Raw genomic sequence first — 25901 nt, forward strand, 5'->3', positions numbered from 1 at the left:
CATGTCCCTGTCCCGTGTCCCCGTGTCCCCATGTCCCTGTCCCGTGTCCCCGTGTCACCTGGAGGGGCGTCTGTCCCTCCATGTCCCCCCATGTCCCCATGTCCCCATGTCCCTCCCATGTCCCATGTCCCCATGTCCCTGTCCCGTGTCCCCGTGTCACCTGGAAGGGCGTCTGGCCGCTGTTGTTCTTCACCTCCTTGTTGGCCCCTCGGTACAGCAGGATGCGGGCGCAGCTCTCCTGGGACAGCGCGGGGACATGGGACACGGGACATGGGACACGGCCCCGCTGTCCCCACGGGTCCGCAGTGTCCCCACGGCCCCGCTGTCCCCACGGGTCCCACATCCCTCGTCTCACACGTGCCCATTGTCCCCATCTCCACCCACGGCCCCATGGCCCTGGCCCCATGTCACCCTGTTGTACAGGGCGCAGATGTCCCCCTGCTGTCCCCATGTCCCCACGCTGTCACCTTGTTCTACAGGGCACAGATGTGCAGCCCCGTGTCCCCATGTCCCCATGTCCCCATGCTGTCCCCATGCTGTCCCCATGTCCCCAAGCTGTCACCTTGTTGTACAGGGCGCAGATGTGCACCCCGTGTCCCCATGTCCCCATGCTGTCCTCACGCTGTCCCCATGTCCCCAAGATGTCCCCATGTAACCATGCTTCCCCATGCTGTCCCCATGTCCCCAAGCTGTCACCTTGTCGTACAGGGCGCAGATGTGCAGCCCCGTGTCCCCATGTCCCCATGCTGTCCCCATGTCCCCACGCTGTCACCTTGTTGTACAGGGCGCAGATGTGCAGCCCCGTGTCCCCATGTCCCCATGTCCCCATGCTGTCCCCATGTCCCCACGCTGTCACCTTGTTGTACAGGGCGCAGATGTGCAGCCCCGTGTCCCCATGTCCCCATGCTGTCCTCACGCTGTCCCCATGTCCCCAAGATGTCCCCATGTCCCCATGCTTCCCCATGCTGTCCCCATGTCCCCAAGCTGTCACCTTGTTGTACAGGGCGCAGATGTGCAGCCCCGTGTCCCCATGTCCCCATGTCCCCATGCTGTCCCCATGTCCCCAAGCTGTCACCTTGTTGTACAGGGCGCAGATGTGCAGCCCCGTGTCCCCATGTCCCCATGCTGTCCCCATGTCCCCAAGCTGTCCCCATGTCCCCATGCTGTCACCTTGTTGTACAGGGCGCAGATGTGCAGCCCCGTGTCCCCATGTCCCCATGTCCCCATGCTGTCCCCATGTCCCCAAGCTGTCACCTTGTTGTACAGGGCGCAGATGTGCAGCCCTGTGTCCCCATGTCCCCATGCTGTCCCCATGTCCCCAAGCTGTCCCCATGTCCCCAAGCTGTCACCTTGTTGTACAGGGCGCAGATGTGCAGCGCCGTGTTCCCCGACGCGTTCTGAGCCGCGGCCTCCGCCCCGTAGAACAGCAAATGCTCCAGGTGCTGCGAGTGGCCGTGCTGGCACGCCTGGGGACAGGGGACATCATGGGGACGTCATGGGGACAGGGACACGGGGACACGCCTGGGGACAGGGGACATCATGGGGACGTCATGGGGACAGGGACACGAGGACACGCCTGGGGACATGGGACATGGGGACAGTGACACCGGGGACACGCCTGGGGACATGGGACATCATGGGGATGTCATGGGGACAGGGAGACGGGACATGCCTGGGGACAGGGACATGGGGACAGGGACACTGGGGACACCAGGACATGCCTGGGGACAATGGGACAGTGACACCAGGGACACCAGGACACACCTGGGGACATGGTACATCATGGGGATGTCATGGGGACAGGGACACGGGGACATGCCTGGGGACAGGGGACATCATGGGGATGTCATGGGGACAGGGACACAGGGACATGCATGGGGATGGGGATATCATGGGGACATCATGGGGACAGGGACACGGGGACACGCCTGGGGACAGGGGACATCATGGGGACGTCATGGGGACAGGGACATGGGGACACGCATGGGGATGGGGTCATCATGGGGACGTCATGGGGACAGGGACACAGGGACACACTGGGGACAGGGACACGGGGACGTCATGGGGACAGGGACACGGGACACCGGGACATGCCTGGGGACAGGGGACATCATGGGGACATCATGGGGACAGGGACACGAGGACACGCCTGGGGATGGGGACATCATGGGGACGTCATGGGGACAGGGACACGAGGACACGCCTGGGGATGGGGACATCATGGGGACGTCATGGGGACAGGGACATGGGGACACGCCTGGGGATGGGGACATCATGGGGACGTCATGGGGACAGGGACATGGGGACACGCATGGGGATGGGGTCATCATGGGGACGTCATGGGGACAGGGACATGGGGACACGCATGGGGATGGGGTCATCATGGGGACGTCATGGGGACAGGGACACAGGGACACACTGGGGATGGGGTCATCATGGGGACATCATGGGGACAGGGACACGAGGACACGCCTGGGGACATGGGACATCATGGGGATGTCATGGGGACAGGGAGACGGGACATGCCTGGGGACAGGGACATGGGGACAGGGACACTGGGGACACCAGGACATGCCTGGGGACAATGGGACAGTGACACCAGGGACACCGGGACACACCTGGGGACATTGGACATCATGGGGATGTCATGGGGACAGGGACACGGGGACATGCCTGGGGACATGGGACATCACGGGGACATCATGGGGACAGGGACATGAGGATACACCTGGGGACATGGGGACATCATGGGGACACATCTGAGGACATGGGGACAGCGACACAGGGGACATGCCTGGGGAGAGGGACATGGGGCCAGTGACAGGGACTTGGGGACAGTGACACAGGGGACAGGGACATGGGGACAGGAGGGGACAGCAGTGACAGGGGACACTTGGGGACATGGGGGTGACACTTGGGGACACTTGGGGACATGGGTGTCACCTGGTGGGTCTCCTGCCAGCCCTTCTCGTCCCACGTCCTGATGCGGGACAGGAGGGGACACGAGGGGACACTTGGGGACACGGGGGTGACACAGGGGACACAGGGGTGACTCGGGGGACACAGGGGACACCTGGGGACACGGGGTGACACAGGGGACACGGGGGTGACTCAGGGGACACAGGGGTGACTCAGGGGACACAGGGGACACTCGGGGACATGGGGGTGACAGGGAGTGACTTAGGGGACACTTGGGGACACGGGGTGACACAGGGGCCACTGGTGTCACCTGGTGGGTCTCCTGCCAGCCGTTCTTGTCCCGTGTCCCAGTGTGGGACAGGGGGTGACAGGGGGTGACTCAGGGGACACTTGGGGACACTTGGGGACACAGGGGTGACTCAGGGGACACGGGGGACTCTTGGGGACACAGGGGTGACTCAGGGGCCACGGGGTGACACAGGGTCCGCAGGTGTCACCTGGTGGGTCTCCTGCCAGCCGTTCTCGTCCCGTGTCCCAGTGTGGGACAGGGGGTGACAGGGGGTGACTCGGGGGACACAGGGGACACTTGGGGACACGGGGTGACACAGGAGCCGCAGCTGTCACCTGGTGGATCTCCTGCCAGCCGTTCTTGTCCCGTGTCCCGATGTGGGACAGGGGGTGACAGGGGGTGACTCGGGGGACACTTGGGGCCACGGGGTGACTCAGGGGACACAGGGGCCACTTGGGGACACGGGGGTGACACAGGGGCCACTGGTGTCACCTGGTGGGTCTCCTGCCAGCCGTTCTCGTCCCGTGTCCCGATGTGGGACAGGGGGTGACAGGGGGTGACTCAGGGGACACTTGGGGCCACGGGGTGACTCAGGGGACACAGGGGCCACTTGGGGCCACGGGGTGACACAGGGGCCGCGGCTGTCACCTGGTGGATCTCCTGCCAGCCGTTCTCGTCGCGGGTGCCGATGGCGGCGCGATGCGCCAGCAGCAGCTCGCAGCACCGGGGGTCGCCCCCCACCATGGCCGTGTGGTACAGGGGGGTCAGCCCGCGCCGGTCCTTGTAGTTCGGGGACCCCCCCAGGTCCAGCAGCGCCTGCCGAAGGGGAACGGGGGGGGCACATGGCACCCATGGGTGCAGCCACAGCCCCATGGAAGCCACACAGCACCCACAGCACCCACAGCACCCATGGGTGCAGCTACAGCCGCATGGAAGCCACACAGCACCCACAGACCCCACAGACCCCCACAGCACCCACAGCACCCATGGGTGCAGCCACAGCCCCATGGGACCCACACAGCACCCATGGGTGCAGCCACAGCCCCATGGAAGCCACACAGCACCCACAGCACCCCCAGCACCCATGGGTGCAGCCACAGCCCCATGGGACCCACACAGCACCCATGGGTGCAGCCACAGCCCCATGGAAGCCACACAGCACCCACAGCACCCCCAGCACCCATGGGTGCAGCCACAGCCCCATGGGACCCACACAGCACCCACAGCACCCACAGCACCCATGGGTGCAGCCACAGCCCCATGGAAGCCACACAGCACCCACAGCACCCACAGCACCCATGGGTGCAGCTACAGCCGCATGGGAGCCACACAGCACCCACAGAACCCACAGACCCCCACAGCACCCACAGCACCCATGGGTGCAGCCACAGCCGCATGGAACCTACACAGCACCCACAGCACCCACAGACCCCCACAGCACCCACAGCACCCATGGGTGCAGCCACAGCCCCATGGGAGCCACACAGCACCCACAGCACCAACAGCACCCACAGCACCCATGGGTGCAGCCACAGCCCCATGGAAGCCACACAGCACCCACAGCACCAACAGCACCCACAGCACCCATGGGTGCAGCCACAGCCCCATGGAAGCCACACAGCACCCACAGACCCCACAGACCCCCACAGCACCCACAGCACCCATGGGTGCAGCCACAGCCGCATGGAACCTACACAGCACCCACAGACTCCCCAGCACCCATGGGTGCAACCACAGCCCCATGGAAGCCACACAGCACCCACAGACCCCACAGACCCCCACAGCACCCACAGCACCCATGGGTGCAGCCACAGCCCCATGGGAGCCACACAGCACCCACAGACCCGCCAGCACCCATGGGTGCAACCACAGCCCCATGGAACCTACACAGCACCCACAGCACCCCCAGCACCCATGGGTGCAGCCACAGCCGCATGGAACCTACACAGCACCCACAGAACCCACAGACCCCCACAGCACCCACAGCACCCATGGGTGCAGCCACAGCCGCATGGAACCTACACAGCACCCACAGAACCCACAGACCCCCACAGCACCCACAGCACCCATGGGTGCAGCCACAGCCGCATGGAACCTACACAGCACCCCCAGCACCCATGGGTGCAACCACAGCCCCATGGAAGCCACACAGCACCCCCAGCACCCCCAGCACCCATGGGTGCAGCCACAGCCCCATGGAAGCCACACAGCACCCACAGCACCCATAGGTGCACCCACAGCCCCATGCAACCCACACAGCACCCACGGGTGCCCCTCCACAGCCCCACGGGTGCAGCTACAGACCCCCCCGCAGCCATGGGCGCACCCCCAGACCTACAGCACCCACAGCCCCACATCTGCACCCCCATGTGTGTCCCCACCCCCGCCAGGTGCCCCCACCCATGGGTGCCCCCCACGTGTCTCCCACCCCTCCCACGTTTCCCCCCGCCATGGGTGTCCCCCGCAATGTTCCCCCCGTTTCCCCCTCGTGTCCCCCCAGTGTTGTTCCCCCCATGTAGTCCCCCCGCCGTGTCCCCATTGGTTCCGCCCATGTCCCCATTGGTTCCCCCCGTGTCCCCATTGGTTCCCCCATGTTGTTCCCCTGTCTTCCCATTGGTTCCCCCATGTTGTTCCCCTGTCTTCCCATTGGTCCCCCCATGTTGTTCCCCCATGTCCCCATTGGTTCCCCCACGTTGTTCCCCTGTCTCCCCATTGGTCCCCCCATGTTGTTCCCCCATGTCCCCATTGGTTCCCCCCACATTGTTCCCCTGTCTTCCCATTGGTTCCCCCACGTTGTTCCCCTGTCTTCCCATTGGTTCCCCCATGTTGTTCCCCCATGTCCCCATTGGTCCCCCCATGTTGTTCCCCTGTCTTCCCATTGGTTCCCCCATGTTGTTCCCCCGTGTCCCCATTGGTTCCGTCCATGTCCCCATTGGTTCCCCCATGTTATTCCCCCATGTCCCCATTGGTTCCCCCACGTTGTTCCCCTGTCTTCCCATTGGTTCCCCCATGTTGTTTCCCTGTCTCCCCATTGGTTCCCCCATGTTGTTACCCTGTCTTCCCATTGGTTCCCCCACGTTGTTCCCCCAAGTCCCCATTGGTTCCCCCACGTTGCTCCCCCAAGTCCCCATTGGTTCCCCCACGTTGTTCCCCTGTCTTCCCATTGGTTCCCCCACGTTGTTCCCCCATGTCCCCATTGGTTCCCCCACGCTGTCCCCCGCGTCCGCCCCGGCCGGCGCGTCCCCTCGCACCATGAGCGCGTGGTAGCGCCGGGTGCACACGGCGCGGTGCAGCGCGGTGGCGCCGTCGCGCGCCCGGAAGTCCAGGTGCGCCCCCCCCAGGCAGAGCAGCCGGATGATCTCGACCTCGGCCGGGCCCTCGCGCTGGGCGGCCAGAGTCAGGGGGGTCTCTGGGTAGAGACACATAGACCCATAGACCCCACAGAACACATAGACCCATAGACCCGTAGACCCATAGACCACATACACCCATAGACCCATACACCCCATAGACCCATAGACCCCATAGACCACATAGACCCATAGACCCATAGACCCATAGACCACACAGACCACATACACCCATAGACCCATACACCCCATAGACCCATAGACCCCACAGAACACATAGACCCATAGACCTACACACCCCATAGACCCCATAGACCTCATAGACCCATAGACCCATAGACCACATAGACTCATAGACCCAGAGACCCGTAGACCACATACACCCATAGACCCATAGACCCCACAGAACACATAGACCCATAGACCCGTAGACCCATAGACCACATACACCCATAGTCCCCATAGACCACATAGACCCATAGACCCCATAGACCACATAGACCCATACACCCCATAGACCCCATAGACCTCATAGACCCATACACCCCATAGACCACATAGACCCAGAGACCCATACACCCCATAGACCCCATAGACCACATAGACCACATAGACCCATAGACCCATAAACCCCATAGACCCCATAGACCTCATAGACCCACAGACCCATAGACTCATAGACCCAGAGACCACGTAGACCACATACACCCATAGACCCATAGACCCGTAGACCCATAGACCACATACACCCATAGACCCATACACCCCATAGACCCATAGACCCCATAGACCACATAGACCCATAGACCCATAGACCCATAGACCACATAGACCCATAGACCCAGAGACCCAGAGACCACGTAGACCACATACACCCATAGACCCATAGACCCCATAGACCCATAGACCCCATAGACCACATAGACCCATAGACCCATACACCCCATAGACCCCATAGACCTCATAGACCCATAGACCCATAGACCACATAGACCCATAGACCCAGAGACCACGTAGACCACATACACCCATAGACCCATAGACCCCACAGAACACATAGACCCGTAGACCCATAGACCACATACACCCATAGACCCATACACCCCATAGACCCATAGACCCCATAGACCACATAGACCCATAGACCCATAGACCCATAGACCACATAGACCCATAGACCCAGAGACCCAGAGACCACGTAGACCACATACACCCATAGACCCATAGACCCCATAGACCCATAGACCCCATAGACCACATAGACCCATAGACCCATACACCCCATAGACCCCATAGACCTCATATACCCACAGACCCATAGACCCATAGACCACGTAGACCACATACACCCATAGACCCATAGACCCCATAGAACACATAGACCCAGAGACCCCATAGACCCATACACCCCATAGACCCCATAAACCTCATAGACCCAGAGACCACATAGACCCATACACCCCATAGACCCATAGACCCCATAGACCACACAGACCCATAGACCCATACACCCCATAGACCCCATAGACCTCATAGACCCATAGACCACATAGACCCATAGACCCATAGACCACGTAGACCACATACACCCATAGACCCATAGACCCCATAGAACACATAAAACCATAGACCCCATAGACCACATAGACCACATACACCCATAGACCCATACACCCCATAGACCCATAGACCCCATAGACCACATGGACCACATAGACCCCATAGACCCCATAGACCACATAGACCCCGTAGACCCCATAGACCACATGAATCACATAGACTCCAGAGACCCCATAGAAAATAAAGACCCCATAGACAATATAGACCTCATAGACCCCATAGATCACATAAACCACATCACCCCATAAGCCCATAGAGCCCATAGACCACATAGACCCATAGACCCCATAGACCACATGGACCACATAGACCCCATAGACCCCATAGATCACATAAACCACATCACCCCCTAACCCCATAGACCCCATAGACCCCATAGACCACATAGACCCATAGACCCCATAGACCACATAGACCCATAGACCCCATAGACCACATGGACCACATAGACCCCATGGACAATATAGACCCCACAGACCCCATAAACCACATCACCCCATAACGCCATAGACCACATAGACCCCATAGACCCCATAGACCACACGGACCACATAGACCCCATAGACCCCATAGACCATATAGACCCCATAGACCCCATAAACCACATCACCCCATAACGCCATAGACCACATAGACGACATAGACCATATAGACCCCATAGACCTCATACACCACATAAACCACATCACCCCATAACCCCATAAACCATATCACCCCATCACCCCCATAACCCCATATCCCCATCATCCCATAACCCCAGAACCCCACAAACCACGTAACCCACATCACCCCATCACCTCCATAACCTCCATCACCCCCAAAACCCCCATCACCCCATTAAGCCCATAAACCCCATAAACCACATAAACCACATCACCCCATCACCCCATAAACCACATCACCCCATAAACCACATAAACCACATCACCCCATAAACCACATCACCCCATCACCCCCATAAACCACATCACCCCATAAACCACATCGCCCCATCACCCCCATAAACCACATCACCCCATAAACCACATAAACCACATCACCCCATAACCCCATAAACCACACCACCCCATAAACCACATCACCCCATAAACCACATCGCCCCATCACCCCATAAACCACATCACCCCATAAACCACATAAACCACATCACCCCATAAACCACATCACCCCATCACCCCCATAAACCACATCACCCCATAAACCACATCGCCCCATCACCCCCATAAACCACATCACCCCATAAACCACATAAACCACATCACCCCCATAAACCACATCACCCCATAAACCACATAAACCACATCACCCCATAAACCACATCACCCCATAACCCCATAACCCCCATCACCCCATCACCCCCATCACCCCCATAAACCACATCACCCCATAAACCCCATAAACCACATCACCCCATAATCCCCATCACCCCATAACCCCATCACCCCATAACCCCAAGTGGGTGTCCCCAGGGGGGTCCCGCGTGTCTCACCCCCCGAGTCCGAGTCGTGGTAGTTGGGGTCCAGCCCCCGCTCCAGCAGCCGCGCCACCTTCTCCGCCGAGCCGTGCTGAACGTAATCCAGGAACTTGCGCAGCCCCGTCTGGGGACACCGCGGCGTCACCGGGGACACGGGGGACACGGGGGGACAGGGACAGCGTCAGGGACACGGGGGATGGGGGATACGGGCGGACAGGGGACACGCAGGGGGACAGGGACAGTGTTGGGGACACAGCGACACAGGGGGACATGGGGGGACAGGGGACACATGGAGGGACAGGGACGTTGTTGGGGACACAGGGGCAAGGGGATGTGCAGGGGGACAGGGACAGAGTCAGGGACATGGGGACACGGGGGGACAGGGGACACACGAGGGGACAGGGACATTGTTGGGGACACGGTGACATGGGGGGACACAGGGACATGTGGACACGGGAGGACAAGGGACACACGGAGGGGACGGGGACATTGTTGGGGACACGGGGGCAAGGAGACATGCAGGGGGACAAGGACAGAGTCAGGGACATGAGGACATGGGGGGACACAGGGACATGGGGACACGGGGGGACAAGGGACACACGAGGGGACAGGGACATTGTTGGGGACACAGGGACATGGGGGGACACAGGGACACGGGGACATGGGGGGACAAGGGACACACGGAGGGGACAGGGACATTGTTGGGGACACAGGGGCAAGGGGACATGCGGGGGGACAGGGACAGTGTTGGGGACATGGTGGGACAAGGACACGGGAGGACAGGGGGACACCGGCCGACAGGGGGACACCGGGGGGTCATGAGGACACCGCGGGGGGGGGGTGTCACCCTGTGGGTGGGGCCAGATGGGGCGGGGCTGTTGAAGGCAGGGGGCGGGGCTTTTCAGCGGAGGGGTGGGGCCATGCGGCAGGGGGCGTGGCCCGGAAACGGGGGGCGTGGCCGGGCCAGGAGGCGTGGTCAAAGGTGAAGGGGCGTGGCCGGGAGGCCGATGGGCGTGGCTGGCAGGAGGGGGCGGGGCCGGGGGCGGGGTCGGGGGCGGGGCCACACCTTGGTGTGCAGCTTGGCCAGCTGCTTCTCGTCCAGGTTGGTCTGCTTGTACACCCGCGTCTTGTAGCGGAACTGGGGGGCGGGGTCAGCGGGGACACGCCCCCTCGGCCGAGGGACACGCCCCCTCCCGGCCAGGACCACGCCCCCCCGCCCCCCCCCCCCCCCCCCCCCCGGCTGAAGAGCACAGGCCACACCCCCCTTAGGCCACGCCCCCCATAGGCTCCACCCACTCCTGACCTCGAGGCGGGGCACTCGCCCCGCCCACCCCGAGGCCACTCCCACTCCAGGCCCCGCCCACCCCCAGGCCCCGCCCAGGGGGCGTGTCCTCTTAAGGGAAGCTCTCCCCCCAGGCCCCGCCCATCACCCAGACCCCGCCCACCCCCAGCCCCGCCCATCCCTAGACTCCACTCCCAGGACCCGCCCACCCGAGGCCCCGCCCACCCCCAGGCCCCGCCCACCCCAGGCCCCGCCCACCGCGGCCCAGACCTGAGGCCCCGCCCAACCCCGGGCCCCGCCCACCCCCAAGGCCCCGCCCACCCCCCGAGGCCCCACCCACCCCGAGGCCTCGACCACCCCCGAGCCCCCGCCCACCCCCAGGCCCCGCCCACCCCCGAGGCCCCGCCTACCCGAGGCCCCGCCCACCCCCGGCCCACTCCCAGGCCCCGCCCACCCCAGCCCCCACCCACTCCCTGGCCCCGCCCACCCCATGACCCCACTCCCAGGGCCGCCCACCCCTGAGACCCCGCCCACCCCAAGGCCCCGCTCACCCCCTAGCCCCACCCACCCCCGGCCCCGCCCCCCCGGCCCCGCCCACCCCCTGGCCCCGCCCACCCCCAGGCCCCGCCCACCGCGGCCCCGCCCACCTCGAGGTAGGGCACGCCCTGCTCGAAGCTCTGCGGGTAGTCGCGCAGCGGCCGCTCCTCGTCCAGGAACTTGGCGTCGCGGCCAGCGGCCGCGGGCTGGAACAGCCCGTAGTTGAGCCCGTCGTGCAGCCCCTCGGTCAGCGCGCACAGCAGCTGCTGCTTGGCCGCCCACACGGCCGCGCCGGGGTCGAAACGCAGGCACTTCTGGGGGGCAGGGGGCACCCCGGGGTCAAACACCCCAATAATGGGGAACCCCCAGCACCCCTGGGGTCAGGAACCCCCATATTGGGGATCCCCAGCACTCTGGGGTCAGGAACCCCCATATTGGGGATCCCCAGCACCCCAGGGTCAGAGACCCCATAGTGGGGTCCCCCAGCACCCCAGGGGTCAGGAACCCCATAGTGGGGACCCCCAGCACCCCTGGGGTCAGGAACCCCAATAATGGGGAACCCCCAGCACCCCAGGGTCAGACACCCCATATTGGGGACCCCCAGCACCCCAGGGTCAGACACCCCATATTGGGGCCCCCCAGCACCCCTGGGGTCAGGAACCCCAATAATGGGGATCCCCCAGCACCCCGGGGTCAGACACCCCAATAATGGGGACCCCCAGCACTCCTGGGGTCAGGAACCCCAATAATGGGGATCCCCCATCACCCTGGGGTCAGACACCCCATATTGGGAACCCCCAGCTCCCGGGGGTCAGGAACCCCAATAATGGGGAACCCCCATCACCCGGGGGGTCAGACACCCCATATTGGGGACCCCCGGTACCCCTGGGGTCAGGAACCCCCATAGTGGGGACCCCCAGCACCCCTGGAGTCAGGAACCCCCATATTGGGGAACCCCCAGCACTCCGGGGTCAGGAACCCCCATACTGGGGATCCCCAGCGCCCCAGGGTCAGAGACCCCATAGTGGGGTCCCCCAGCACCCCGGGATCAGACACCCCAATAATGGGGACCCCCAGCACCCCTGGGGTCAGGAACCCCAATAATGGGGAACCCCCAGCACCCCAGGGTCAGACACCCCAATAATGGGGAACCCCAGCACCCCCGGGGTCAGGAACCCCATAGTAGGGACCCCCCCTAAATTTTTGGGACCCCCTATATTTGTCCCTCTCCCCCTCCAAATTTTTGGGGCCTCCCCTATATTTGAAGACCCCCCATCTTTTTGGGGACACTCCCATATTTTTCAAGACCCCCTATATTTTAGCGACCCCCCCCCATAATTTTGGGGACCCCCCAGTTTTAGTGACCCCCCCAATTTTGGGGACCCCCCATGTGTGCACCCCCATCTACCTATGGGGGTCACCTCCCTATTTTTCCCCCCCCAATCTTTTTGGGACCCCCTATATTTTCGTGCCCTTCCCCTAATTTTGGGGACCCCCCCTAAATTTTGGGGCCCCCCCTAATTTTGGGGTCCCCTCAATTTTGGGGACCCCCCATGTGTGGACCCCCATCTACCTATGGGGGTCACCTCCCTATTTCCCCCCCCATCTTTTTGGGACCCCCTATATTTTCGTGCCCTCCCCCTAATTTTGGGGACCCCCCCTTAATTTTGGGGACCCCCCCTACTTTTGGGGTCCCCCCAATTTTGGGGACCCCCCCATGTGTGGACCCCCATCTACCTATGGGGGGTCACCTCCCTATTTCCCCCCCCCCCATCTTTTTGGGACCCCCTATATTTTCATGCCCTCCCCCTAATTTTGGGGACCCCCCCTAAATTTTGGGGACCCCCCCTAATTTTGGGGTCCCCCTCAATTTTGGGGACCCCCCATGTGTGCACCCCCATCTACCTATGGGGGTCACCTCCCTATTTTTCCCCCCCCCAATCTTTTTGGGACCCCCTCTATTTTCGTGCCCTCCCCCTAATTTTGGGGACCCCCCCTAAATTTTGGGGCCCCCCCCTAATTTTGGGGTCCCCCCAATTTTGGGGACCCCCCCATGTGTGGACCCCCATCTACCTATGGGGTCACCTCCCTATTTCCCCCCCCCCCATCTTTTTGGGACCCCCTATATTTTCATGCCCTCCCCCTAATTTTGGGGACCCCCCTTAATTTTGGGGACCCCCCCTAATTTTGGGGTCCCCCCAATTTTGGGGACCCCCCATGTGTGGACCCCCATCTACCTACGGGGTCACCTCCCTATTTCCCCCCCCCCATCTTTTTGGGACCCCCTATATTTTCGTGCCCTCCCCCTAATTTTGGGGACCCCCCCTTAATTTTGGGGACCCCCCCCTAATTTTGGGGACCCCCCATTCTCGAGGCTCACCGTCTGGTGCAGGTCGGGGATGCCGATGCGGAAAACCATCATGCTGAAGTGGGGGGTGTCGTCGGGGGCCGGGGGGGGCCGGGGGGTCCCTCGGGCGCGGGGCGGGGGCCCGGGGTTGGTTTTGGGGGGGCCCTCGCGGGAACTCCCCGAGTCCGAGTCGCCTTCGGGGTACTCGGAGCCCCGACCCTCCTCCTCCTCGCTGGACGCCGGCGTGCGCGACATGATGCCATCGGCTGGGGGGGGGGACACGGGGTGACCCCAAAGAGCCCTGAGCCCCCCAAATACACCTGGCACCCCCAAAATAGACCTGAACCCCCAAAATAGACCTGAACCCCCAAATAGACCTGAGCCCCCAAAATAGACCTGACACCCCCAAAATAGACCTGACACCCCAAAATAGACCTGAGCCCCCAAAATAGACCTGACACCCCCCAAAATAGACCTGAGCCCCCAAAATAGACCTGACACCCCCCAAAATAGACCTGAGCCCCCAAAATAGACCTGACCCCCCCAAAATAGACCCGAACCCCAAAATAGACCTGAACCCCCAAATACATCTGGCCCCCCCAAAACAGCACTGGCACCCCCAAAATAGACCTGAGCCCCCAAAATAGACCTGACACCCCAAAATAGACCTGAACCCCCAAATACACCTGAGCCCCCAAAATAGACCTGACACCCCAAATAGACCTGAGCCCCCAAAATAGACCTGACCCCCCCAAAATACACCCGAACCCCAAAATAGACCTGAACCCCCAAATACACCTGAGCCCCCAAAACAGACCTGACCACCCAAAATAGACCTGAGCCCCCCAAATACACCTGACACCCCCCAAATAGACCTGAGCCCCCAAAATAGACCTGACACCCCAAAATAGACCTGAACCCCCAAATAGACCTGAGCCCCCGAAATAGACCTGACCCCCCCAAAATAGACCCGAACCCCAAAATAGACCTGAACCCCCAAATACATCTGGCCCCCCCAAAACAGCACTGGCACCCCCAAAACAGACCTGACCCCCCAAAATAGACCTGAGCCCCCAAAATAGACCTGACACCCCAAAATAGACCTGAACCCCCAAATACACCTGAGCCCCCAAAATAGACCTGACCCCCCCAAAATACACCCGAACCCCAAAATAGACCTGAACCCCCAAATACACCTGAGCCCCCAAAATAGACCTGGCACCTCCCAAAATAGACCTGACCCCCCAAAACAGACCTGGCCCCCCAAAATAGACCTGAACCCCAAAATAGACCTGAGCCCCCAAATACACCTGACCCCCCAAATAGCCCTGGCACCCCCAAAATAGACCTGACCCCCCAAAATAGACCTGAGCCCCCAAAATAGACCTGAACCCCCAGATAGCCCTGAACCCCCAAATACACCTGGCACCCCCAAAATAGACCTGACCCCCCCAAAACAGATCTCACCCCCCCCCAAAATAGACCTGGCACCCCCAAAATAGACCTGAACCCCCAAAATAGACCTGAACCCCAAAATAGACCTGAACCCCCAAATACACCTGAGCCCCCAAAATAGACCTGAGCCCCCCAAATACACCTGGCACCCCCAAAATAGACCTGACCCCCCAAAATAGACCTGAGCCCCCAAAATAGACCTGAACCCCCCAAAATAGACCTGACCCCCCAAATAGCCCTGAGCCCCCCAAAATAGAGCTGAACCCCAAAATAGACCTGAGCCCCCAAAATAGACCTGACCCCCCCAAAATACACCCGAACCCCAAAATAGACCTGAACCCCCAAATACACCTGAGCCCCCAAAATAGACCTGACACCTCCCAAAATAGACCTGACACCCCCAAAATAGACCTGACCCCCCAAAACAGACCTGACACCCCAAAATAGACCTGAGCCCCCAAAATAGACCTGACACCCCAAAATAGACCTGAACCCCCAAATACACCTGAGCCCCCAAAATAGACCTGACCCCCCCAAAATACACCCGAACCCCAAAATAGACCTGAACCCCCAAATACACCTGAGCCCCCAAAATAGACCTGGCACCTCCCAAAATAGACCTGACCCCCCAAAACAGACCTGACCCCCCAAAATAGACCTGAGCCCCCCAAAATAGACTTGGCACCCCCCAAAATAGCCCTGACCCCCCAAAATAGACCTGAGTCCCCAAAATAGACCTGAACCCCCAGATAGCCCTGAACCCCCAAATACACCTGGCACCCCCAAAATAGACCTGAGCCCCCAAAATAGACCTGACACCCCAAAATAGACCTGAACCCCCAAAACAGACTTGGCACCCCCAAAATAGACCTGACCCCCCAAAATAGACCTGAACCCCCAAAACAGACCTGACCCTCCAAAATAGACCTGAGCCCCCCAAAATAGACTTGGCACCCCCAAAATAGACCTGAACCCCAAAATAGACCTGAACCCCCAAATACATCTGGCCCACCAAAAACAGCCCTGGCACCCCCAAAATAGACCTGGCACCCCCAAAATAGACCTGAGCCCCCAAAATAGACCTGACACCCCAAAATAGACCTGAACCCCCAAATACACCTGAGCCCCCAAAATAGACCTGACACCCCAAAATAGACCTGAGCCCCCAAATACACCTGATCCCCCAAATAGCCCTGACCCCCCCAAAATAGACCTGAACCCCCAAATAGACCTGAACCCCCAAATAGCCCTGAGCCCCCCAAATACACCTGGCACCCCCAAAATAGACCTGACCCCCCCAAAACAGATCTGACACCCCCCCAAAATAGATCTGGCACCCCCAAAATAGACCTGAACCCCCAAAATAGACCTGAACCCCAAAATAGACCTGAACCCCCAAAACAGACTTGGAACCCCCAAAATAGACCTGAACCCCCAAAACAGCCCTGACCCCCCCCAGAGATTCCTGACCCCCCCAAACAGCCCCGACCCCCCCGGACAGCCCCGCCCCCCCCTCGCATCCACGCGCTTGCACACGCGTGTGCACGCACGGCACGTGCAGCGTTTGCTGCACCATCACACAACGGTGGCGGAGCTGGGGGGGGGGGTGGGACACGACCCCAGCCCAACCACCTCTGACCCCCCCCCCCCAAAATACCACTCCCGGCCCCCCCGTGAATCTACCCGCTTGCACACGCATCGACGCGCTTGCACACGCGTGTGCGCGCCCGGAGCGGTGCGGGAGCGAGCACGGGTTTGCTGCACCCGCATGTGATCGGGGGGGTGGGGGGGCTGTGTGTGACCCCCCCCCCCCCAAAAAACCATCCCCAAGACCCCCCCCCGGGCTCATAAGCACTTGCACACGCGTCTACACGCTTGCACAAGTGTCTACGCGCTTGCACAAGTGTCTACGTGCTTGCACAAGAGTACGCGGGCTTGCACGCGCGCAGGGCAGCACGAGGGTTTCCTGCAGCATCACATGAATTGGGGGGGGGACATGGGGGTGGGTGACCCCCCCCGGCCCACCCTGACCCCCCCCACCCCGATTCCCCCCACGCACGCGCTTGCACACGCGTGTGCGCGCAGGGGGGCGTGCGGCGTTTGGTGGATTTTGGGGGGGGGCGGGGGGAAAAACTGGGGTGGGCTCGACCCCCCCCCGCCCCCCCCAGCACCCCCAGACCCACCGCCCACCCCCCCGGCGCGAGGCCTCGCACGCCCCTCGCACGCTCGTGCACGCGCGTCCCGTGCGATTTGTGACACGGGTTATTTTTAGCGGGAAGTGGAGCGAGTCCCGGGGGGGGGGGACGCGGGGACGCGACGACCCGGATCGGGGCCGCGACTTTGGGGGCCCTTGAACCAGTTGGGGGGGTGGGGGGGGGTGCGCGCTGGGAACACGCGTGTGCGTGCACGGGGAGGACGCGTGTGCAAGCGTGTGTGTGCGCCGGGAACACGTGTGTGTGCATGGGGGTGTGTGCACACGTGTGCAAGCGTGTGTGTGCACCGGGAACACGTGTGTGTGCATGGGGGTGTGTGCACACGTGTGCAAGCGTGTGTGTGCGCCGGGAACACGTGTGTGTGCATGGGGGTGTGTGCACACGTGTGCAAGCGTGTGTGTGCGCCGGGAACACGTGTGTGTGCATGGGTGTGTGCACACGTGTGCAAGCGTGTGTTTGCACCGGGAACACGTGTGTGTGCATGGGGGTGTGTGCACACGTGTGCAAGCGTGTGTTTGCACCGGGAACACGTGTGTGTGCATAGGCTGGTGTGCACACGTTTGCGAGTGTGTGCGCACGCCAGGAACGTGTGTGCGCGCACGTGTGCAGGAGTGCGTGTGCACCGGGAAAACGTGTGTGTGCAGAGGGTGGTGTGCACGCGCGTGCAAGCGGGTGCGTGCACAGGGAATACCTGTGTGTGCATGGGGGTGTGTGCACTGGGAGGGCATGTGCGCAAGCGTGTGTGCGCGCACCAGGAACACGTGTGTGCGTTGGGCTGTGTGCACGTGTGCGTGTACCAGGAACATGCGTGTGTGTGCACGTGTTTGCAAGGGTATGTGTGCACCAGCAACACGCGTGTGCGTAGGGCTGCGTGCACGTGTGCCAGCGTGTGTGCGCACCAGGAACATGCATGTGCGCACACACGTTTGCAAGCGTTTGCGTGCACCAGGAACACATGCGTGTGCGTAGGGTAGTGTGCACATGTGTGCAAGCGTCTGTGTGCATGGGAAGAAAACGTGTGTGCGTGGGGGTTCGTGCACGCGTGTGCGTGCACAAGGGGAGGACGCGTGTGTGTAGGGCTGTGTGCACACGTTTGCAAGCGTGTGTGTGCACCAGGAACACGTGTGTGTGCATGGGGGTGTGTGCACGGGGAGGACGCGTGTACAAGCGTGTGTGCGCATGGGAAGCAAATGTGCGTGCATGGGGGTGTGTGCACATGTGTGCAAGCATGTGTGTGCACTGGGAACATGCGAGTGTGCGGGTGGGCACAGGGAGGGCGTGTGTGCAAGCATGTGCGTGCATGGAGGTGTGTGCACGGGGAGCACATACGTGCAAGCGTGTGTGCACCCTGGGAGCACATGTGTGTGCGCGGGGGGGTGTGCACACGTGTGCAAGCAGGCGTGTGCACCGGGAACATGTGTGCGTGCGTGGGGGTGTGTGCACGAGGGGGACACGCGTACACCGGTAGCACACGTGTGCAAGCATGTGTGTGCACTGGGGGCACTGGGAGCAGATGTGTGCAAGCGTGTGTGCATGGGGGGGCGTGCGTGTGCATTCGTGCACGTGTGTGCAAGTCTGTGTGCACTGGGAGTGTGTGTGTGCACGTGTGTGCAAACGTGTGCGTGCATGTGTGCACACGTGTGCGTGCAGTGGGAGCATGTGTGTGCATTCGTGCATGTATGTGCATCAGCAGCGCACGTGCACGAGTGTGTGTTTGCACCAGGAGCGTGCAATTGCTAGTGTGCGTGCACGGGGAGCACGTGTGTGCATAGGAGCACAGGTATGTGCAAGTGTGTGTGCACGGGGAACACACTTGGGCACGTGTGGGAGCGCGTGTGTGCACGGGGAGCAGGGGAGAGCACACAATGCAAGTGTGCGTGTGCACGTGTGCGCTCTGGGAGCACTCGTGTGTGCAAGGGGGTGTGTGCACAGGGACCACAGGTGTGCAAGCGTGTGCATGCAGGGAACGTGCAAGCGTGGGAGTGCGCGTGTGCACACGTGGGAACACACACGGGCGAGGGGAGCATACGTGTGCAAGAGCGTGCATGGCGGAGCACTCGCACCGGCACCCGCGTGGGACCCGCGCGTGCGCACGCGTGTGTGCGCTTGGTGCACGGGGACCCCTCGTGCGACACCAGCCCCAGTTCGGGCCCGTTTTCCCCCAGAATCCTTTGCTGTTGCTATGACGACCGTCAGGTGCTGCCAGGCCCGGGGCGGGGTGGGGGGGGGGGCGGGGGGGATGGGGGAACCCAGGCGTCCGGGCACACGCGCGTGTGCCCCTCGGTGCCCCCGTGCACGTGCGGAGGCCCCGCGACGCACACGCGCCCTCGCGCAACACGCGCCCTCGTGCAAGACGCGCCCTCGTGCAAGACGCGCCCTCGCGTCGCGCACGCCCCCGGTTGCACCCGCTCCTTGCACGCGCGAGGTCGCGCGCGCCAACGGTTGCACGCGCACGAGCGGTTGCACGCGCCCCGGGGACTCGCACGCGCCTGCCCGCGCTTCTTGCACACGCGCGTGCCCGGCGCCGCTCCCTCCCCACGTGCGACGGGGGCATCGAAACGAGCCCGAACGAGGCCGCGGGTCCCGTGCGACGCCGCTCGCACACGCGTGTGCCACACCCGCCCCCACCCCCCCCCCATCGCCCTTGGCACGCGCGGGGAGGGACCCGCACACGCGCCGCACACGTGTCACACGCGTGGCCGAGCCGGTGGGCGCGGGGACCTGGCGGCCACGTGTGTGACACACGCGCGTGTCCCCGCCCCTCTGCACGCGTGTCACCATCACCCCCCCCCCCCCTTGCACAATCCCCCCCCCCCCCCCCCGCCCCGTGCCTTGCACAAGCGCGGCCCCGTTGCGCGGAGCTCCCCGGCGCGCACCGCCCGCCCTTGCACACGCACGGAGCCGCCTTGCACGGCGGCCCCGCTGCACCAGCCGCCCCCCCCCCCGCCTCCTTGCACGCCCGTCACACGGCCCCGCTACGCGCATCCCACCCCCCCCCCCCCACACACACCCCCCGGCGCCGGTGCCTTGCACGCCCCCGTTGCACCGACATCCCCTTCCCAGCACCGGCCCCGTTGCTCCGATATCCCCTCCCCGCACCGGCCCCGTTGCACCGGTACCTCGCACCGGCCCCGTTGCACCGACACCCCCGTCCCCGCACCAGCCCCGTTGCACCGATATCTTCCTCCCAGCACCGGCCCCGTTGCTCCGATATCCCCTCCCCGCACCGACCCCGTTGCACCGATATCTCCCTCCCCGCACCGACCCCGTTGCACCGATACCTCGCACCGGCCCCGTTGCACCGACACCCCGCTCCCCGCACCAGCCCAGTTGCACCGACATCCCCTTCCCAGCACCGGCCCCGTTGCACCGACACCCCGCTCCCCGCACCGGCCCCGTTGCACCGATATCTCCCTCCCCGCACCGACCCCGTTGCACCGACACCCCGCTCCCCGCACCAGCCCCGTTGCACCGATATCTTCCTCCCCGCACCGGCCCCGTTGCACCGACACCCCGCTCCCCGCACCAGCCCCGTTGCACCGATATCTCCCTCCCCGCACCGGCCCCGTGGCAGCCGCCCCACCGACCTGCTCCCCGCCCGGCCCCGCGCTCCCCCCGCGCTGCTCCGCCCGGTACCTGCCGGCGGTGCCGGGAGCGGCGGGGGCGGCCCCGGGGAGCGGCCGCAGCGGAGCCCCCGGCGCGGCGGAGCGGAGCGGCCCGGCCACGCCCCCCGCGCAGCGCCACGCCCCCCGCCACGCCACGCCCCCCGCGCAGCGCCACGCCCCCCGCCACGCCACGCCCCCCGCGCAGCGCCACGCCCCCCGCCGCGCAGCGCCACGCCCCCCGCCGCGCAGCGCCACGCCCCCCGCCGCGCAGCGCCACGCCCCCCCGCCACGCCCCCCGCGCAGCGCCACGCCCCCCGTCACGCCCTCTGTATAATTCGCCCCGCCCACCGGGGGGGCGCGGCCACGCCCACACGGCTGACCACACCCACACGGCTGACCACGCCCCCTGCGGTGCCCCGCCCACTAGGGCAGCCCCGCCCACTCACGCCTGCCTACCGTGTCCAGGGGTTGGGGGCGGGGGTTTGGGTCCCATGGGAGTTGAGTGAGTTTTGGGGTCTGGGGGGGGTTGGTGGGTTTGGGGATCAAGGGGGGGGGGGGGGTGGTGGGTTTTGGGGGGGTTGGTGGGTTTGGGGGTCAAGGGGGGTTGGTGGGTTTTGGGTGGTTGGGGGGTTTGGGGGTCCCGGGGGAGTTGGTGAGTTTTGGGGGGGCGCGGGGAGGTTGGGGGGTTTGGGGATCAAGGGGGGGGTTGGTGGGTTTTGGGTGGTTGGGGGGTTTGGGGGTCCCGGGGGAGTTGGTGAGTTTCGGGGGTCCCGGGGGGCTGGTGGTTTGGGGGTCTGGGGGGGTTGGTGGTTTGGGGGTCAAGGGGGGTTGATGGGTTTTGGGATGTTGGTGGGTTTGGGGGTCCCGGGGCGCTGGTGGTTTGGGGGTCCGGGGGGGTTGGTGGGTTTGGGGGTCCCAGGGGGTTGGTGGTTTGGGGGTCCGGGGGGGTTGGTGGGTTTGGGGGTCCCAGGGGGTTGGTGGTTTGGGGGTTCGGGGGGGTTGGTGGGTTTGGGGGTCAAGGGGGGGTTGGTGGGTTTTGGGGGGTTGGTGGTTTGGGGGTCTGGGAGGGTTGGTGGGTTTGGGGGTCAAGGGGGGTTGGTGGGTTTTGGGGAGTTGGTGGGTTTGGGGGTCAAGGGGGGTTGGTGGGTTTTGGGGGGTTGGTGGGTTTGGGGGTCAAGGGGGGTTGGTGGGTTTTGGGGGGTTGGTGGGTTTGGGGGTCCCAGGGGGCTGGTGGTTTGGGGGTCCTGGGGGGTTGGTGGGTTTGGGATCCCAGGGGGCTGGTGGGTGTCAGGGGGTCCCAGGGGTTTCACGGTTTGGGGGTCCCGGGGGGGTTGGTGGTTTTGAGGGTCCTGGGGGGGGGCACCCTAGGGACCCCCTCCCCCTGACCCCCCCCAGTGGAAAACTGGGAGGGTCATGAAGCTTGGGGGTGGCAAGGGGGCTGGGGGGGCAGAAGGGGGACATTGAGGGGCCCAGGAGGGGCTTGGGGCAACACGGAGGGGGGTTGGAGACATTTGGGGGGAGGGCGAGAGGGTTTTTTGGGGGGGCTTGGAGGGAACTGTGGCACTTTGGGGACACCTTGGTGATCCCGACATAGAGACCGCAACTTTGGGGATGTCAACCTTGAGGACCCCCCACCTTGTAGATTCCAACCTTAGGGGACCCCAGCCGTGGGTATCCCAACGCCGGGGACCCCCCCCTTGAAACACCCACAGGGGCCTCCGGCCTTGGAGACCCCCCAACCTTGGGGACCCCCGACCTGGAGACGCTCAGCCCAGGACCCCCAACCTTGGGGACCCTCAGGCTTTGACGATCCAAGTCTTGAGGTTCTTCAACGTTGGGAACTCCAACCTTTTAGACCCCAACCTTGGAGACATCGACCTTGGGAACCGCCGACCTTTGGGACCCCCAACCTTGGAGACCCCCAAGTTTGAAGGCCCCAGACTAGGGACCCCAACCTTGGAGACCCCCAGGTTTGAAGGCTCCAGCCTAGGGACCCCAACCTTGGAGACCCCCAAGTTTGAAGGCCCCAGCCTAGGGACCCCAACCTTGGAGACCCCCAACCTTGGAGACATCAACCTTGGGAACCACTGACACTTGGGACTCCCAACCTTGGAGACCCCCAAGTTTGAAGGCCCCAGCCCAGGGACCCCCACCTTGGAGACCCCCAACCTTGGAGACATCAACCTTGGGAACCACCGACCTTTGGGACCCCCAACCTTGGAGACCCCCAAGTTTGAAGGCCCCAGCCCAGGGACCCCAACCTTGGAGACCCCCAAGTTTGAAGGCCCCAGCCCAGGGACCCCCACCTTGGAGACCCCCAACCTTGGAGACATCAACCTTGGGAACCACTGACCTTTGGGACCCCCAACCTTGGAGACCCCCAAGTTTGAAGGCCCCAGCCTAGGGACCCCATCCTTGGAGACCCCCAACCTTGGAGACCCCCAAGTTTGATGACCCCAGCCTAGGGACCCCAACCTTAGAGACCCCCAAGTTTGAAGGCCCCAGCCTAGGGACCCCAACCTTGGAGACCCCCAAGTTTGAAGGCCCCAGCCCAGGGACCCCCACCTTGGAGACCCCCAACCTTGGAGACATCAACCTTGGGAACCGCCGACCTTTGGGACCCCCAACCTTGGAGACCCCCAAGTTTGAAGGCCCCAGCCCAGGGACCCCCACCTTGGAGACCCCCAACCTTGGAGACATCAACCTTGGGAACCACCGACCTTTGGGACCCCCAACCTTGGAGACCCCCAAGTTTGAAGGCCCCAGCCTAGGGACCTCAACCTTGGAGACCCCCAACCTTGGAGACCCCCAAGTTTGATGGCCCCAGCCTAGGGACCCCAACCTTGGAGACCCCCAAGTTTGAAGGCCCCAGCCCAGGGACCCCCACCTTGGAGACCCCCAACCTTGGAGACATCAACCTTGGGAACCGCCGACCTTTGGGACCCCCAACCTTGGAGATCCCCAAGTTTGAAGGCCCCAGCCCAGGGACCCCAACCTTGGAGACCCCCAAGTTTGAAGGCCCCAGCCTAGGGACCCCAACCTTGGAGACCCCCAACCTTGGAGACCCCCAAGTTTGATGGCCCCAGCCTAGGGACCCCAACCTTGGAGACCCCCAAGTTTGAAGGCCCCAGCCTAGGGACCCCAACCTTGGAGACCCCCAAGTTTGATGGCCCCAGCCTAGGGACCCCAACCTTGGAGACCCCCAACCTTGGAGACCCCCAAGTTTGATGGCCCCAGCCTAGGGACCCCAACCTTGGAGACCCCCAAGTTTGAAGGCCCCAGCCTAGGGACCCCAACCTTGGAGACCCCCAAGTTTGAAGGCCCCAGCCTAGGGACCCCAACCTTGGAGACCCCCAAGTTTGAAGGCCCCAGCCCAGGGACCCCCAACCCTGGAGACCCCCTACCCTGAGGAACCCAACCTTGCCATCGGACAAGGGTGACAGGGACGTTGCCACGTGGCTTCATCCCATCCCGCCTCTCAGCGACCATCTCAACCCCCCACTTCAGAGCTTCCTTCCACCCTCCTTCTCCACAACTTCATCCTACCCCAGCTGAACCCCAACCCTGGTGACCCCCCCGGCCACGATGAGAAGATGGGGGACGGGACGCGGAGGGATGTCGGGCTGGGTTAGACCTCCTGCCCCCCAGATCCGTGTTTTGAAGCCAACCTCCATGTCCAAGATACTGTTGTCCAAGGGGCTGGAGAAGAGGAAGGTCAATGAGGAGGTGTCTGCTCCCTACGGCAGGACCCCCAGATGGACGAAGATCAGAATGAAACCCAACCGATTGCTCAAATCAACAAGATCTTCTTCAGGAGAGCGAGTTTTCACCAGGAATTGCACCCAAGCAAGCCCCAGGTGCAGGACGACCCACCCAACCATGTCCACAGGACCTCCAACCCGCGCTCCTCTTCCTCACCACTCCAAACTGGTTCCAGAGGTGGGGGAAGGAGATAAAAGCAGCGTCTTCCGTTCTACACGAGCTGCTGCTTCTCCTGTCTTGGGACAACGCAGCACAAGGTTGGCTTTGTTCAACCGTTTATTGAGGGCAGAAGGTTACACCTGGTGTTTCCAGCAACGTGGACAAGGTTTGTCCATCCCCGCAGGTGATGCCACCCAAGGCGGGTGGTGCCACCTCGGGATCCAGGTTGTAAAACCGTCTTGATTCTCCATGGTGACTCCGATCGTTGACTTTGGAGCATTGGACATGGTGGCCGTGACCTTCATGTGGCCAACGGAGACCATGAGGGGTTCCTGGCACACACTGAGCTTGACGCGGCGAACACGGTGTCCTCATCAGTGCCAGGCTGACTGGCACACATCCTGGCGTAGGTGTCCTCCAAGCTGCAGCCACCAAAGCAGTAGGTCCTGGAAGGAGAACAAAGCGGAGGAGATGGGGGAAGCAGGTTGGCTTAGGAGGGAGATGGTCCCAATGTCGGGAGATGGTCCCACCATTGGGAGATGGTCCCACAACTGGGAGATGTTCCCAACATCAGGAGATGGTCCCACCATTGGGAGATGGTCCCATCACTGGGAGATGGTCCCACCATTGGGACATGGTAACACCATCGGGAGATGGTCCCAATATTGGGAGATGGTCCCATCACTGGGAGATGGTCCCACCACTGGGAGATGGTCCCAATATTGGGAAATGGTCCCACCACTGGGAGATGGTCCCAACATTCAGAGATGGTCCCAACACTGGGAGATGGTCCAACCACTGGAGATGGTCCCACCATTGGGAGATGTTCCCAACATCAGGAGATGGTCCCACCTTTGGGAGATGGTCCCATCACTGGGAGATGGTCCCA

At 62.8% G+C, this 25901-nt stretch overlaps 2 protein-coding genes across 2 annotated transcripts in view; one reads left to right on the top strand and one right to left on the bottom strand.

The window, feature by feature from the left end:
- Positions 1-14073, bottom strand: part of SHANK1 (SH3 and multiple ankyrin repeat domains 1) — a 52199-nt gene extending 38126 nt beyond the window's left edge. Inside the window, 8 exon segments of the mRNA XM_065655336.1 lie at positions 161-238; positions 1350-1466; positions 3857-4024; positions 6460-6617; positions 9668-9776; positions 10719-10790; positions 11582-11785; positions 13852-14073. Of these exon segments, the coding sequence (XP_065511408.1) occupies positions 161-238; positions 1350-1466; positions 3857-4024; positions 6460-6617; positions 9668-9776; positions 10719-10790; positions 11582-11785; positions 13852-14073 (1128 nt within the window).
- Positions 14074-19531: 5458 nt separating this feature from the next.
- LOC136001238 (uncharacterized) lies at positions 19532-23909 on the top strand. The gene is made up of 4 exons (XM_065655337.1): positions 19532-19572; positions 19652-21419; positions 22892-23061; positions 23513-23909. The coding sequence occupies exons 1-4, from the start codon at positions 19532-19534 to the stop codon at positions 23907-23909; spliced, it is 2376 nt and encodes a 791-aa protein (XP_065511409.1).
- Positions 23910-25901: the final 1992 nt, after the last annotated feature.

This window comes from Caloenas nicobarica, chromosome 39 (genome assembly GCF_036013445.1).
Source record: "Caloenas nicobarica isolate bCalNic1 chromosome 39, bCalNic1.hap1, whole genome shotgun sequence".
Lineage (NCBI taxonomy): Eukaryota > Metazoa > Chordata > Aves > Columbiformes > Columbidae > Caloenas > Caloenas nicobarica.